This window comes from Cibotium barometz, chromosome 1, assembly GCF_041138505.1.
Source record: "Cibotium barometz isolate CiBa-2024 chromosome 1, ASM4113850v1, whole genome shotgun sequence".
Classification (NCBI taxonomy): domain Eukaryota; kingdom Viridiplantae; phylum Streptophyta; class Polypodiopsida; order Cyatheales; family Cibotiaceae; genus Cibotium; species Cibotium barometz.
This window is the reverse complement of record NC_141046.1, coordinates 19,460,348-19,473,780: the sequence shown is the minus strand read 5'-3', so window position 1 is coordinate 19,473,780 and position 13,433 is coordinate 19,460,348. Positions and strand designations below refer to the sequence as shown.

At 44.6% G+C, this 13,433-nt stretch overlaps 1 protein-coding gene across 1 annotated transcript in view; it reads right to left on the bottom strand.

The window, feature by feature from the left end:
• Window positions 1–2,820: 2,820 nt before the first annotated feature.
• The window catches only part of LOC147641696 (OVARIAN TUMOR DOMAIN-containing deubiquitinating enzyme 5-like), a 58,999-nt gene continuing 48,386 nt past the window's right edge, over window positions 2,821–13,433 (bottom strand). The window contains exon 2 of the mRNA XM_086798523.1: window positions 2,821–3,829. Coding sequence (XP_086654649.1) covers window positions 2,944–3,829 — 886 coding nt within the window. The 3' untranslated portion in view covers window positions 2,821–2,943. The remainder of the gene's footprint in view (window positions 3,830–13,433) is intronic.

Sequence of the window (13,433 nt, the reverse complement as noted above, 5' to 3'; positions counted from 1 at the left end):
TATTAGCGAAGAAAGCCTAGTCCCCACCATTGTGACTATGCATCCTCATCATGAAGCAATGAGCTAAACTCCTCGAATGTGAGAGGAGTAGAACGAATACAATGGTTCAAAGATGTAACAAAACTCTCATACTTGGGTAGTAATACCCTTAAACAACAACGAGTGAGATTCAGGGAGGGCACACTCATACCGAGTGCATCTATCTAGTCATGGAGATCTTTGATTCTAGTGAGAAACACCTCCACCATTTCACCTTCATTCAGCTTCTCTTGTTGAGGTTGATTTTTGAGATCTTGAATCCTTAAGGGATTTGTGGTCTCATATTGGCTCTGCAACAAGGTCCATGCTTTTGTAGCTATGAATTTTGAATCCTTGAGAGATTTGTGGTCTCATATTGGCTCTGCAAACAAGGTCCATGCTTTTGCAGTAACAATAGCTATGGAGACATGTTGAACCATGGTTAGCACACTATCTTCCATGCTCGTGAGACGATGGCACTGAGGCCATCTAAATCCCTTCATCTCTAAGTTTGGACGAGGTCGAAAATAGGTGGTATACAATTGTCATCCGCATCCTTTGTTAGTGGCGGGTAAACATCAACACCAATGATAGTGTTCGAAAGATAAAAGGAGGAAAAAATAGCCTTAAGTTTGAACTTCCAGAGAGGATAATTGGTACCATTAAGCTTTCTATCAGTACCAGATGGTGGTGGGTAGGGTCTTGTAGAAGATGCCATTTCTCTAAGGGATTGTAGAGACATCCCCACACTCGTGTGCTCCTATGAAGCAAGCTTCGAAATTTAATCTGGAAACTGCTAAGTTGGAGGTTGTATGCTAGTAGAAGCTAGGGAGTAAACTCATTTGTGAATACTGAGATGAACTGTGTGAAGAAGGGGTTGGTCATGTATCTATATAGGCATGTATATATGGGGCAGCCCTAACACGATCATGTAGGTCTACGATCAATACCACCATCCGTGGTGTAGACTCGGCCCATAAAGATGTACTAGATAATGCATAGCACTTTTTCCACCTCCCACGGCTATTCGGGCTCATTTTAAGCCTCGTTTGAGCCCTACAATTTCAAGATAGGGTGTCTAAGAGTAAGTCTACCTACTCCATGTGTGTACTGTTATGAGATAATGATCCTATCTAACCTCAAAAGCCATATTTGCTTGGAAGGAGAGAAAAAAGGTTGTTGCCAAAAAAAAAAACCAAAGAAGCTCTAATGTTCAACCTTATTCATGTTGATTCTCAAGATTGGCAACCATTTTCACTTATGTTTCCTTGTACTAGTTTACGACTCTCCCCTTAGGTTCTAGACCATAGAGAAAAGTTTTTAACACATTGTCTTCTATACTTATTACTAAGGCATAAAGCATAAATGCATCCCTTTGCTTTTAAGATTTAACTCTTTAGAGGAAGTGTAGGAAAAAAGAAAAGAAAGTTTGTAGCGGGTTTGAAGCCAACCATTAGAGCCAAAGTGAATATGTTTCACCTCATTCTCTTAGCATTGCCATGTGCAATGGATGATGCTTCATTTCTCTCATCACCCATTGTTGTACAAGAATAAATATTGATCCTAATGGTAGTATCCTAAAGCTTAAATCACAATAGAATGTATTTTAAAGTCCTTTGGAGGATAAGTAATTTCCTTTAGAGCTAAATGGTGGCATGCATGGTTTAAGAAAGCATTTTTCATTATCTTATGGTGAACACCAACTAGTAAAGAAGCCACGGATAGAGCCAAAGCTCTCATAACACACAAGAACATACAACATGCAATGGGCACAAGAGAACTTGTGGCATGTAAGACCTTTCACAAGATAAAACTCGAACTCAAATTACACAATAACACAAATGAAAATTAATGCTATGCTACTAATGTTTCTTATATAGAGATGCCCAATGAATGGTTGTGGACTCAATACCCATGTGTTCTTTTGAAGGTAAACTTACTATTTTATCCAAATATTAAGATGTAAGCTATGCTAAAATAATGTTAAGAGTGCATTATATAGTTGAGGTAGATAATGGTATGGACAGACTAGTAGATGGCCCTCAAAATAGCCTTTGTAGACAGTGTTCAAACATATGGTATTTTCCAGCGTTCATTGATAGGTCTCAGCTAGGTCAACGTGATGTTTGTGTCCACTCACTAGTAAAGAAATTCACAAGAGACCTTTGTTAGGGTGTGCCCATCCAAAACTATGTGAATGCCCATTTGGGCCCTATAACCCTAGGACATTGTGTATCAAAAATGACTCATGCCATCCCATGTATAGCTCAATATGGGAAATTTGGTCCATACAAGCATGTAGCCTATTTGATGGTATGTCAAATTTTCCTAAGCCATCTATAAACACATGGCCTCAATAGGCCACCACCCTAGTGTACATGTGAATTCTCGTAATTTGAAACCTCACATAAATGAGTAGATTTTAACCCTGCATTTGAGATTACCAGTGTACCATTTATCCACTCTAGTTTGAGATTAGCTAGCTTTGCAATGAGTGACGGTTGGATATCTTTTGTTAGGCAGCTTGTGTTAGAAAAACTCATGGTTGAGATCCAACCTCTATTAAATCCTTCCCCTTTTTTCTGTCAGCCACCTCTCACCCTTTCCAAGTACCTCTGTTAAACCCTTCCCCTTTTTTCTGTCAGCCACCTCTCACCCTTTCCAAGTACCTCTGTTAAACCCTTCCCTTCACTCTTGCCAGTCACTCTCACCCTTGCAAGTACAAACCCCACTTAAGAGGTGCATACAAAGACATCTTTCTCTTGAGTTGAACTAGCAGGAAAACAAGTCTGCTAGTTGCAGTTAAACAAGAAGACTCCATGAATAAATGTCACAAATAAGTTTTACAATTGAATATTACACTTCATGTTACCTCAATTTGAAAGGAAGTTCTAAATTTAGATCTTGCCTTAATGTTTGAAGCCATCAAGTGCTTTGCAGTGAGCTAGATACTAACGGAACAACGGAATTGTAGTGTTCTCCAAGCCCAAAGGCATGTCGATGGTAGGAGAGCCTGAGGCTTGGATTCGTGGATTCATCACCCTCAGCGGATACACTCTCATACTCCTTGCCCATTTCCACCTCAGGCAGATCCCCCGAAAACACGACAATATGTTTTTGCAAAGAGCGCGCAAGGGCATCGAGCTCTAGCTGACCTCCCCAAGTTGCTGTCGACTCTACCTCTTTGCAATACCTCTCAAATCTAGCCTCTTGGCTCCCTGCACCATCGTCATCCTCTGCTGCAATAAAAGGGGCAAACTCTTCCGCATGAGATCGCATATATGAGGCTGCCACCTCTCTCAGATCTTGAAATGAAAACTGCAGGCAGGCACCCGGATAGAGAGCCAATTGATCCTCCACTGCACGATACAAGCAGTGCCCATCTGATTTGATCTCCTTCAATGTAAACCCAAGCGGATGCAGCTTCTCCTCAAGTAACTGATTTTCAAGCACTCGGTCACTTACTACATTGTTCTGCTCTTCCTGAATTCTTTGTTCCCGTTCTGTTTCCTGTTGCGCCCTCTTGTCGCGTCGCTTTTGGGCTTTCGTTGGCTTCTGCATTTGAGGGGGGGCTACTGATGCAGAAACACCACTCAAAGCTTTGATTACTCCGTCCAGACCACTGCTACTTTCTTCTTTATCATCCCCTAAATTAGACAACTCCTTGGCATGCCGAGCTCGCAGCTTCAAGTCAAGCTTTGCAGTGTCATCCTCCACCTGTTTTTTCTTTGCTTTCTGTTCTGCCTTGCTACCTTTCGCAGCTGCCTTCTTTAGAGCTATCTCCCTGTTTTGAAGTTCCTTTCTCTCTTTCCTAAAAGATTTTCAAAAATAAACAAAACGAGTCATAAGTTCTCTCTCTCTCTCTCTCTCTCTCTCTCTCTCTCTCTCTAAGCCAATGCTCGATATCCTTGATGGCCCCCTCCCCCTACGGGAGGATTAGTTCCATAGGTTGTATGATGATGATGGTCCACACTGTTGTATCACTTTTGGTCTCATACACCCACTGGATCTCGTCCCTCGATCTCGTCTGATAGGACGCTTGCAGGAGCTCCAGTTCTCACATGAGATGATATGGGGTGTGATGGCGATATATGAGGCAGTATTCGGCCGAGTACGTGCACATGGTGGAATCTCGGGAGATATATGTAGCACTATTGGGGTTAAGCAGGGCTGCCCACTCTCACCTACACTCTTTGGCCTATACATTGATGAGATCGCAGTATTTGTGGATAGTTTCGGAGGTAGAGGTTCACCATTGGCTCAGACAGTAGTGCCCATATTGCTATATGCTGACGACATTGTCTTGATCTCAGATTCAGCCGAGGGTTTACAGAAACACTTAAATGCATTGGACAGATTTTGCAGGGAGAGAGACCTTAACGGTCAATTTGGGCAAAACCAAGGTTATGGTCTTCAACACATCTTATGCAGTCGCCTCACAATTTTCTTTCATGTACAGAGATGCCCCAGTGGAGATTGTGCAGCATGTTGTTCTTGTTGGAACGAGATTGCTCTTCACTGAGCAAGAGAGTCACAAGGTTGTCAAAAGTGACCGCATAAGGTGCATTGCCAGCCAACAACTGCAAAGTGGTGCCAAATGTTTGATAAGAGTCGGGCAAATTACGCAAAACTGTCTGAGCAAGATAGCCATCTGTCAAGACCTCATCAATGTTAATGAGCTGCTCTCGTAGGTCTTTCACATGCGTAAGGTACTGATCGATAGAGTCACCTTCAAGCATGCGGTCAGTCTCAAGCTTGCCCCGAAGGTAAGCTACACGAGCCTCATTGCAACCTGAATACAACGCCGCCAAGATATCTCAAGCACCCTTTGTAGTGGTGCAAGAACGAATGTGCGGAATGATATGCCTGCGGCACGAGAGAGCAATCAACGCATGGGCCTAAGCATCCCTAGCATCCCAAGTATGTTGCTGCTGAGTAGGAGGAGGACGAGGAGGTGGACCTGCAGGAGGGTGAGCGTGAATCACTTCACCTTCCGCTAGAGCAAGTGCAAGAGGACGCTCCTAAGTGCCATCCACATATAGCCATACATTCTTGGCAACCAATACATGATGCATCATATAAGCCCACATCGGGTAATTATTCCCATTGAGCTTGTCTTCTTGAGAGAGCATTCCAAAGAGGTCATTATTACTGTTGGCCATGATAACACAGCAAATCTGTCACAAGTCACCACGAGTAGGCAATGTCCAACAAAACCGTAAGAATGCGGGAGATAAATAGCAGGATAATCAATGGACTGAAAGGGAACTCCTTCACCACGAGAAATACATATGCATGTCCCAAATCTGCAAGTGTACTGCACGATGATGCAAATCTGTCGAAATGTCCACAATGGCATGCATATACTGCAGCAAACCACAAATGTATACATGTGCCATGAAAAACACGATCAGCTGACACCTATAAAAGCTGCAAGTGCTCAAATCCTGACAAAATCAAAGGTAAATTGGTCGAATGCTGCAAAGATGGGCTCAATGTAGAAAAGCCCCAATTTTTAGGCAGCCAATTAGACCAAACCTGAACCAGATCTGCACCTGTAAATCTACTAAAGCAATTGTCACCTGTACCAAATGCTGTAATGCCCAAAAAATTGGGAAAAATGCCCCAATGCCAAGTAAATGTGCCTGTAACACCCAAAAATGCCTGCAAATAGTGCCAATATCTGCAAAATCCCTAAATTTCTAGTGCAATTATGCACCAAATCTGCTGAAATCAATGCCAATGTTGCAATTGCAGGCTCAATGGTGAAAAGCCCCAAAAATAATGCAATTAATTTGCTAATTTTATAGCAATTTCTGAATTTTTAAAAAATTGCAAAAAAAATCAGTAAGAAAATTACTGAGGTTGTAGTGGGCAGCAGTATGGGAATAGTACGGGCAACGGGTACAGTCGGCACACAGCAAGTCGGCACTGGGCAGAGGACAGGCGGCGAATAGTTGCAGATGGCGCAAGGCGGCAAGCTATTACAGGCGACAATGGTGGCAGGGCGGCAGCGGCGGCCTGTCAGATCTGGCACAAGCATCAGTACAAGTCGGCGGGCGCAATTATACAGTCGACGACGGCACAGTTCTGGGGCAGGACGTGCAAGTCGACGGGCGGCGACGGTAGCTTCAAGGGGCGACAGTAGCTTCGCTGGGCGGCGCCACGGCAGCGCATGTACAGGTCGGCAACGCTGCGCACAGGTACATGCGGCGTCGTACGATGTACAATCGGTGGCAAATCTGACAAGCTGCTCTGAGGGCCACGACAGATCTGACAGGTGGCGGCAGATTTGACGACGACGACAGATGCGGCTGCAAGGCAGATGCACAGGGTAGTAGGGAAAACCCTAACCCTAATGCTATGAAACCCAGCCTAACCCTAATGCTCTGATGTGTGCAATAGGCTGAAGCAGGAGGAGAAGCTCAAGGGCAATGGGGGTAACCCTAACCCTAGCAGCACCTTGCTCTGATACCAATGTTGGGTAGGAGGGCAGCTCGGGATTCCCAGCTCACACTTAATGGTCACTAGGGCTTTGGACACATTTTGGCTAATCTGGAAAGTGTGTGTGTCCCAATCGATATCTCGCTAGAACTTGTGGAACCACTGAATTTCCAAAATTATGTCTGCTCCTACAACAGGGGCAACCATAAAATCGCGCACAAACTCTATGCCCTGAATGACGAACTTAGCACTTTGAGCTTCAAACTTGATGCTCTTCGTCATGCCTATGCTAAATCCCTCAACTTTATTGTCCACCGAAGTCAGGACGAGACGGGTTCGCCGAGCGGCCTGTTCCGTGACCACATCCTCTGTGCTACTTGTCAAGTTCCCAAGGGTCTCCTCGTAGAGCAATCCAGGCTAAACAAGAAATCAAGAAAGGCACACAGTGTGCAATGATATTTATCCATACTGCCCAGACAATGACCAGTGCTTCAAAGAAGTACAAGGCTCTCCATGACAAGTTCCAAAGATTTTTCTTCGAGATAATCTCCCTCCCCAACCCCCCCCCCCGTCTAGACCGAAGAACCACAAGATAGACCTCCTCCCAGGCTCAGATCCCCCGAGCAAGTTTCCATATCACCTGTCCAAGGCAATGGAATCGGAGTTGGACCGCCAACTCCAAGAACTATTGCAATCTGGCTCAGGGTTGTTACGAGGCGCGCACCGATCCGTTCGAGGCGTACGATGCGTTTGAGGCGTACGGACGGCTGATCGAGGCGTACGGATCTTAGTATTTTTTTTCGCTGACTGTACCGTTTTTGCCTATTTTGGAAAGTTTGGGATTTTGCCTGTTTCTGTCCGTTTATACCCATTTGGGTCGACTCAGTCTGTGTTGGGTGTTGGACTCACACACTCACACACAAAAACCTGCACATTAGGGTTAGGTGCAGGGTAGAGAAGCTCACACAGAAATGAGAGAGAGAGAGAGAGAGAGAGAGAGAGAGAGAGAGAGAGAGAGAAAGAAAGAAAGATTTTATTAACGTCTTCCAAAAGACCGAACTCGGCCTATGAGACAAATCGGAGTACCTGTATGAGAAATGAAATGAAATGAAATGAAATGTTATATTAACGTCTTCAAAAGGCCATAATGACCTATGAGACCAAAAGTTACATCATGGTGGATCTGATACAATGTCTGGATAAAAAAACCCAGAAAATGAAAAATAAAGATGATACCACTGGCACCTAGAAAATGAAACTGGAACTGGAATATAGTGAGGGGGGGGGGGGGTACGCTATGGAGGTGAGTGGAATATAGTGAGGGGATACAATATCATGTGGGACGGAGGGGTACACTATGGAGGTGCCTCCATCTCATAATATGTGCCGCATCGGCGGATCTCCTCAATATCCTCTGTGGTCAACACCCTAACTGGGTGTCCCGCATGCCTCGCAAGAATAATCCGAATCTGCCGCTGCAACCTCTGTCTATGCTGGGATGCCCTCCTCCGTAGTCATGGGCGTCTGGACCACCCAAGCTCAATCGCACGATCAATCAGTGTACCCCTGGTGTGGGTGGTATCCATGTCCTCCTACTTCTGTGGTCCATCTGGCGCAATGATGGCTGGACTAAAGAAATCTGTAATGTGCCTCTGAGTCTGGCTCTCTGTGCGCCTAAGCAGGCTATCTCTATGTCTCCGCAGCTCAAGCAAGAACAATCCCAAACACCTCTGGTCCTGGTACCCCATGACTCTGGAAAGTGGTCCAAAACCCTCTCTGAATAAACAGTGGAAACAACCACGTATCTCATAGTATGCGGTACAATGGCATATATAATGCAGCTCTGTCTCTGGCTCCCCATGGCATACTCGGCATATCCTGACCTCAGCTGGTATACCTCTATATCGGCCAATCTCAATCTCAAGCTGGTGTGAGGATGTGCGAATCTGACCAATAGCACATCGTACTGCATGAGACAAGTGTACATCCATGTAACTGGGTCTGATCACAAAACCATCTGCTGTGAGCTGAATAAAATGCTCTCTGTAGAAAGCCATCTTCGTGCCCAGCTCCTCAGTCGGCTGTATCCATGTCCTCCTAATGTCCAGCTGAACTAAATCCTGACGGATGAATCTGGTAATCTCTATCCGTGTGAGAGTGAGAGAGGGTGCCTCCAGAGAATACTGGAAGGGAGGCAATCTGTCCATGCTAAAACCATGTGCCTCGAACCAAGATGTCATCTATCCATACCAACAAGCCGTGTCTCCCTGTAAAGCTAACTGTCGGGAGGACTCCAGGGCGAGGCGTGCATATCTGTCTCGGGGGAGATCCCACAAGCCATGTATGTAGGAGACTGATCTCGTAAGAGCCTCAATCACCAGAGGGGCAGCCACCAGCTCTACTCTAATAATCTCATGAGGTACCACGGCCTTGGCTCTAATAATCCTAGCAATCATAGATACCAAAGGCCTCTCCATACCTCTCCACCCGCCTGCGCTGTGCTGGCCCACTGAAGGTCCCCATATCTGCACTCTATAAAGCATAGCTGATGTCACTAGAGTGTCAAAAAGCCAAAGTTTCATTCGAGGTTCCTGAAACTGAACCTGCGAACACATCCTCTCCAAACCACCCAGGGCTGCATGTGCTCTAGTCAATCTAGTCTCTGCTGCTCTCCTCATCGAAAACACTGGCCCACTGAATACTACCCCAAGATACGTATATGCATCTGTATACTCCACAATCTCTTGTCCATATGTAAATGTGGAAGCTGATCGCCTAACCCACTGTGGCGTGGTGTTAAACACCATAACCTTGGTTTTGCCAAGGTTGACAGACAATCCACTATCATGTGCAAACTCATGTAAAGCATCCAAATGACGCTGCATACCCTCAGGGGAGTCAGAGATCAACACAATATCATCAGCATATAACAATAGTGGGATCCATGTACCTGCTAGCTGGGCTCCTCTGTCCCCCAGTCTCTCAATGTAGTCAGAAGCCTCATCCACATACATACCAAACAGTGAAGGAGATAACGGGCAACCTTGCTTCACTCCTATAGTGGAGTGAACCAAAGTAGAGACCCCCTCTGGGGTGCGTACCTGTCCTGCAACTGATCTATATAAAGCCATAACCCCCCATATGAGCTCTGTAGGTACCCCCATCTCCTGTAATCGCCTCATCAATCTGGCTCTGGGCACTGTATCAAATGCTTTGCGGAAGTCCACAAAGCTACAATAAATCCGTCGCCCATGCGACCTGCCCTCCTCAATAATGGCCCGCAGAGTCAAGATGTGGTCAGGAGTAGAGAAACCTCTCCTGAACCCTGCCTGTCCCTCTGCTCGAATGCCAACTCTCTCTAGAGAGAGAGAGCCAAAAGTGTGGTATCCACAAAATGCAAGTCAAACCCTTGCATGTGTGCCACATCCATATAATATAGAAGTACAAAATATTATATGTTAGAGTGTCCTTTCACACTTGATGTCCAAGGGGAAAAACCACATGGAAAAAAGTGCCCTTGGTTAAGCCCTGTTCACACATAGCACTACCATAAGTGAGCATATGCCTACAAATCCCCCCTGTAATGGAAGTGTGAACCTGTACAAGGTAGCAGATCACTCTCTGTATGAGAGTAAGCCCAAAACTTTGCGGAAAGCTTCAAACTTTTCTTGAGGTAAAGCCTTTGTGAATAGATCTCCAACATTATCCTGTGTAGGGCAATAAGATAAACTGATCTCCCCTGCATGTAGTCTCTCTCTGACATAGTGATAATGAATCTCAATGTGCTTGGTACGTGCATGAAATACTGGATTTCATGCCACGGCCATAGCACTCTGGCTATCAGTGAGAATGGTGGTGGATGTCTGCTGACACTCACGAAGATCAACCAATAGTCTCCTCAACCATACACAATCTACTGTAGCTGTAAAGACTGCCCTGTACTCAGCCTCACAAGTAGATGTAGCAACAGTGGGTTGCTTTTTACTCAACCAAGATATGCATGAACTGCCAAGAAAAAAACAATTCCCACTGGTGGATTGCCTGGTATCATAATCACCAGCCCAATCTGAATCATTGTATGCATAAAGCTGCAAGCTGCCCCCCCGGGATAGAACAAACCAAGATCCAGGGTACCCTTAAGATAACGAAAAATGCGTTTGACTGCTTGCCAATGCTTTGTGCCTGGGCTGTGCATGAATTTGCTCAACAAAGACAACCCAAAAGATATGTCTGGCCTTGTGTTACACAAGTAAATGAGACATCCCACTGCCTGGCTGTAAATGCCAGCCTCAAAAGGTTCTCCAATATCATGCATAGTAAGCCGTACACCTGGTTCTACCGGAGTAGAAATGGGCTTACATTCATCCATGTAAAACCTTTTTAGCAAACTTTTTATGTACTTAGTTTGTTGCATAACAATGCCATCATCTGTATGCATAAACTGTATGCCGAGATAGTAGTGTAAAGGCCCCAAATCTGACATATCAAATTCAGCTTTCAAATCAGCTTTCAAATCTGAAATTTGTGCTTTGCTAGTACTTGTAATGAGCATGTCATCTACATACAAGATGACTGAGAGAATATCGGCATCGGTTTTCTTCACATACAATGTGCTTTCAGCTGGACTATTCTCATAACTTGGCTGGTTAGATGAGCATGTATCTTATCATACCAAGCTCTTGGAGCTTGCTTTAACCCATACAATGCTTTGTGTAACCTGCATACTTTATGTTCCTCACCAAGAACTACAAAACCAATGGGCTGATTTACAATGCAATCACTAATCTTATTGTGGTCATTCTCGAAGTAGGAGCAAAAGTCTCTTCATAGTCTATTCCCTTTTTCTGGGAGTAGCCTTTAGCCATAAGTCTTGGTTTGTACCTGTCAATAGTACCATCAGACTTTCTTTTGACTTTGTACACCCACTTTGTTCCAATGACATGCTTGCCTTTAGGCAATTCCACAAGATCCCATGTATTGTTCTTCATTATAGAAGAAATTTCAGCTTGCATAGCTTGCAACCAATGCTCATTCTCATGTGCTTCTTCATAAGAAAAAGGCTCTTCTGAATCAAAGAGACCACCCATTGCTAATGCAGACTCCCCACGATGTGTATTCAAAGCATGGCTGGAACTAGCCCTTGTTCTACCTGTGAGTGGAGCTGCAAGTTTGCTTTCTTGCAAAGTTTTCAGCAACCATCTTGGCACTCACTTGGCTATGTCTATGGCTGTTTGCTCTTCCCTGACAAGATCTTCCACTTCTTCCATAGAAGGGGGCTGAATGGCTGGCTGTTCCACATGTTCTACATGAGGATTTTCTTGTGTAGGGGCTGGCTGATCTGAATCCCCTCTAATTGCAATGGGTAAAAGTCCATCAAACATGTCCTGTATGCCTGTATCATTGCTTTTATACAAGCTGTACATGGGCTGTTCTGAATTTTCAACAAATACCACATCTCTACTGACAAAAATCCTTCGTGTAGTTGGATTATAAAGACGGTATCCTTTGCTTTCATTGCTGTAGCCACAAAAATGCATTTAATTGCTTTGTCATCTAGCTTTGTTCGGACATGTGCATATGCCAAACACCCAAATGTACGCATATAATCCACTGTTGGCTTTCGGCTATACCAAGCCTCAAATGGTGTTATGGTTTTTAAAGCTTTTGTTGGACACCTGTTCAACACATGAGTCGCACACATTATAGCTTCCATCCAAAATTTGTGAGGCAACTTTTGTGCTTTCACCATGCATCTTGCCATCTCCATGAGAGACCTATTTTTCCTTTCAGCTACACCATTCTGTTGCGGTGTATAAGGCACAATACATTGGTGTTTGATGCCCTTTTGAAGCATATAATCCATGAATGCATTTGACATGTATTCTCCACCTCTATCTGAGCGGAGTGTTTGGACTTTACATCCACACATATTTTCAGCCATTGCTACAAAGTGTCGAAAGCATGTAAACACATCTGCTTTCGCTTTCAAGGGGTAAGCCCAAGCAAACCTGGAGTAGTCATCAATGAATGTGACAAAGTAAAGATGCCCCCCTATGGATGGTGTCCGCGAGAGCTCCCTCTTGATGCCTTTAGCATCACAAAAGTCCTGAAACTGTTTGGACATATACTCTCCACCATTGTCGGAACGCAAAGCCTTCAGTGTTTTGCCAGTTTGATTCTCAACGTGAGCAACAAACTTCTCAAACACTGAGAATGTATCACTCTTCAAACGAAGAGGATAAACCCACACCTTGCGTGTGGCATCATCAATAAAGGACACAAAATATTTTGCCCCTCCCAAAGAAAGCTGAGGCATCTCACATACATCTGTATGCACAAGCTCTAACTGAGCATCTTTCTGTCCAAGAGCTTTCTTGTGGGGGCACTGGAGTTGCCTGCCATATATACAATGCTCACAAAACTGAAAACTTGAGAACTTTAGAGAAGGCAGTAACCAAAACGAGACAATTGCTCCATTCCTTTGACACTCATGTGTCCCAACTGGCTATGCCACATAGAGATTTCTGGCAACTTCGGTTGCATTTACATTAGCATGGTGACAAACACCTGCATGCATGAAGTAAAGAGTGTCCACCTTAGAGCCTCTGGCAACAACCAGTGAGCCCTTACTAATCTTCCACTTTCCACGACCAAATGTGGTAACATAATCAGCATCATCAAGCTGTCCAGTAGAAAGCAGGTTCTTCTTGATCTCAGGCACATGCCTGACATCATGGAGCATAAGCTGTGAGCCATCTGAAAACACAAGCCTCACATCACCTCTGCCAAGAATCTTGCATGCATGGTTGTCACCCAAATAAACTACTCCTTCATTGCCAGCAGTATACCTGACAAACAAGTCTCTGCAACCTGTGACATGAAAGGAGGCACCTGAATCAATGATCCATGAGTGCATACCATGACCATCTCCTGCAAGAAGTGAATGGGCATCAAGTGAAGACATGAATAGG